The 3,948-nt window shown below is 32.8% G+C and overlaps 1 protein-coding gene across 1 annotated transcript in view; it reads right to left on the bottom strand.

Moving 5' to 3' along the window:
- The window catches only part of LOC108966599 (piezo-type mechanosensitive ion channel component), a gene marked incomplete at its 3' end in the record, with an annotated part of 89,886 nt that overhangs the window by 22,076 nt on the left and 63,862 nt on the right, over positions 1 to 3,948 (bottom strand). Inside the window, 1 exon segment of the mRNA XM_018929590.1 lies at positions 1,807 to 1,863. Within this exon segment, the coding sequence (XP_018785135.1) occupies positions 1,807 to 1,863 (57 nt within the window).

Here is a 3,948-nt window from a genome sequence, read left to right as displayed (position 1 = left end):
CAACGGATGGACAATCTGAGGCGAAGGTGCGATCAAGATTTGAAAGAGATAATCTTCAAAAAATAAATGCCAAATAATGTTCTTTCGAATGATAATAAACATTCCTCATTAAATTTAAAGTTTCTGTGTTTTTTKTTTAAGCAGGGAACCTCGTAATGGATCACTCATTGTAATATTCAAAACACAGAATTGCCATTTCACAGCAAAAAAAAAAATAATAATATTAAGCTTAACCAATAGTCTAACATTTACGAAAATACATCTGCGATGAAGTTAAAAAACAGCTTGAAGATTGTATAAGAATTTAGGATTATAAGAATTTAAGATCGTATTTAAGAGCAAAGACTTCGGGCAACTCAAAACATTAAAAGACGCTGGATCTTTGACACGTATTTTTAAGGGTAAGTTTGTGAATGCTTCTTTAACCACACAAAATTGGTGGAAAAATGATAATAAAACTCTATACGAGCATTTCTTCTTGGTGTACTTAAGACACGACTACATACTTGACAAAGGGTTATCTAAATTAAATAATAAATGCTTAGTATATAAGCATAATATTCTTCAAGGTCAAGAACTTATATTGGAAAGAAAACTTTACAAAAAAGACRTTTTCTACTATTTTACACTTTTATAAATTTAAATATTTTGAGAAACAGATCATGAAAGGTTAACATTTACACATGAGGTTTTGCTTTTAACAGAAAAAGTTGGCATAAATGACTATTATTGAATTGGAGTGCTATTAAAATTTTTTTGGCTAAACTAAAATAACTTGATTAGCTCTAAGAAATACTTTTAAACTAAGATGTGAATACTTGAGTGAATAAGATTCATGATATGTTCAAAAAACCATTAAAAAACGGAATCGCTTTATACTGAATATTAGTATGTATAACATAACCTAAAAATATATGATGGCGAGATATATTTATTAAAAGAGTGATGAAGGAATATGAAATAGTTATTAGACTAGTTATAGCTATTGGTAAAATCTAATCTAAAAGTATATGATGCCAAGATTAATTTTTGTTATATGCGTGATGAAGGAACATTGTATTGTATGTTTGAGGGTATTTTCAGAATTAAAAGAGGTTACACTTTAAATGTTAGTTAAAAATATTACCATTAAAGGTAGGTAATAATTAAGAGTATGCAATAATTAAAAATGTACATACATAAAAGTAAATATATATAAATATTTTATGAAAAAGTTTTGAAACATTCTAGGACATTTTTTTTTTATATAAAAAAAAAATCAGAAAAAACTTGAAGAAAAAAATACTTCCATAGCTAATAATATAACTAATATATATGGCTAATATATACAATAGGGGAAAAATCGGAGACACAAACATCATATACACACATAAATCTATAGAAAATAGTATAACAGACGCATACATACATACGAAAGAGTATAAGGGTATAAGTAAAATACTCGTATAACACAGAAGTGATAAACTAGGAAGAAAGCAAGCTTATTCACATATACATACATATTTACAAGAAAAAACTCGCATAGGTACATATTATATATACAAGCAGGAATGGTCTGCCAATTTTTTTTAGGATAAAATATTAATAAAAATTTTCAAATATATATATATATATGTATATATATAATATGAGAATTCAGGTACGTAAAAAGCAATTTGTGCATAAACGAAGAGGGGACTAAACTAAAATAAACATAATAGCAAGAAGTACATCGTTTAAACATATAATTAAATAAATATTTGTGTGTAGATATAAAATGAATATTTTTTAATATTTTTAAGCGAGTATAAAATAAATGGGTTTTACCAGGTCCGTGTAACTTAATCTCTTTCCGTTTGTTCGGTTTGCTCGGAGCACCATGTTCTAGAAGTATTCGAAAAAAAAAAAATATTCAAAGAAAAAATAAACATAATAAGCATACAAACAAATGAATTGAATATGAAACTTAAATAATTAATGTTAACTACGATGCCGGAAAGCAAAATAAAATGTGCTGACGGCGATAATAAAAGTACACTACGGAAGCCAGGCTTATTACACAATTGGCGGTATAAAGGCGTTTGCTGCGTAGCCACCTTTGTGGCAGATTAGTAGCAGCACTTTTTTSTTTTATATAAAAAAAAATTATTGAAAAAGTCTACGCATATACAGCTTTCATAATTTTTAAGAATTTTTATTAAAAAAAATATGAAATTCAAACTTTTAAGACGAACCACCTACAACACGCTTCAWCTACGACACACTTGCGAGAAAAATATTAGCATCACGCAATGCTTTAAAATATTTACACACTTCTTTTTTACATTTGTACAGCATTTTTGTTAGTCAGTGTAGCGAATTACGCAATAAAACGACGGTTGGCATTCGGAAAAACTTGTTTCGTGTTATTTACAAAATGCAGTGCTTCGTTTTTCATTTGAATTAAGTGAACTTTATTGTCTATCWTCACACATTTTTTGCTAAATATATACAATTTACAAAAGTACTTTAATTAAATTCGAAAAAATCGTATGCTTAGCGGGTAATAAGAGAAAAAAAAGGTTCAACTCCAATTCACATTGTCCATGCAGCGTCGTATCGACGGCTTCGCCCATCAACGAATCCAAATAATAGGCCGTACCAACGGGTCCCCAACTGTGCGGACGCATTTTGGTGCGTTGCGCCTCGGCATCACGTGCCCAAGACACATTGCTGAAGCGGCGATTGCCATTCTGCAGCATGCTCTCCTCATCCAACGGGTATGTGGCATTGCCGAGACTGAGGTGACGACGATGCAGCGACTTCTCACGCATTGTAACGGGCACCTCCACCGAAGGCTGCGTGGCAAAATTGTGATTTTTATTATTAATTGGAGAAATGTCGAAGTGTTTTGGTCTAAACAGGCAGTCAGAGGGGAAAAGTGTTTGACAAAAGGGATTTTTTTAACTTCGTGAATGTTATTTAGCATATATTTCGAGTTATGTATCCGTACGGCCGTTTTCACGACTGTCGGGTCTATTTAACCGGTACCGATCAGGATTTTTTATCCGCTAAAGGACTGTTAACACGGTAGAATTCTGCCGCTACAAGAACAACAACCTATCTATGTGAACCTGAAGGACTTCGTATGAAAATGACTAATTTATATGCCCCTTAAAGTCGAGAACTAGCGAATGTTCACTAAAATTATCAACTAAAGGGTTATAACCCGTAATAATAATTTAAAATGCCTTAGCACAAATTCCGTACCATATAAGGATCGTCATTTAAGTGAGTGGTATACCCGTCAAAACACTCCCTCTGTTATCATGGCTGATGCTTTTGCTTTCGCAATGCTTGAGGACAAGATTTCCAAGATGGACCCATTTTAGGTCAGTTTCTATTCCCCCTGCGTTCAGGAAATCCTATAATTTTGTAGCCAGTAGCAACATTTAGAGCTAAAAAGCCGATATTACAACAATAATAGGTCTCCGGAACGCAATTGAAACGAGTTTTACGCGGATATTTTGTCGATACATATTTAGATAATGTAGAACTTTTCGGTATAAGAGACCGTATAAGAGACGGTATTCTGCATCGCAGTTTCACCAGCAAATATTTAGGATATCGATGGTCTAAAATYTATATATTCACCGACTTAGCAAAAAAGCATTTTATGAGTTTCAAAATATCCCTTTTGTTAAATACCCTTTCCTGCTTTATATTCAAAGCCTACTTCATCAGCGGGATCGGTATTTTCATCGGGTGCACATTGCACCGAAACCGTTTCATTCCACGACACAACATTAACCGATGATTGACGACGATGTCTACCAGTGCTGCCGGCGGCACCATCTGTAACCAAATTCGAGGAGATATTTGAACTGGCACCGCTTAAATTCACATTGAGACTGGCTGAGGTTGCCACTGGCACCATTAATGTGTGCAGCAATGTGGGCTGCTGTACGGAGTCCTAGAAAATGTATACAC

The sequence above is a fragment of the Bactrocera latifrons genome, unplaced genomic scaffold, assembly GCF_001853355.1.
Source record: "Bactrocera latifrons isolate USDA-ARS-PBARC rearing strain unplaced genomic scaffold, ASM185335v1 scaffold_165, whole genome shotgun sequence".
Lineage (NCBI taxonomy): Eukaryota > Metazoa > Arthropoda > Insecta > Diptera > Tephritidae > Bactrocera > Bactrocera latifrons.
The sequence above is the reverse complement of the archived record's forward strand: the minus strand, read 5'-3'. Positions and strand labels throughout refer to the sequence as shown.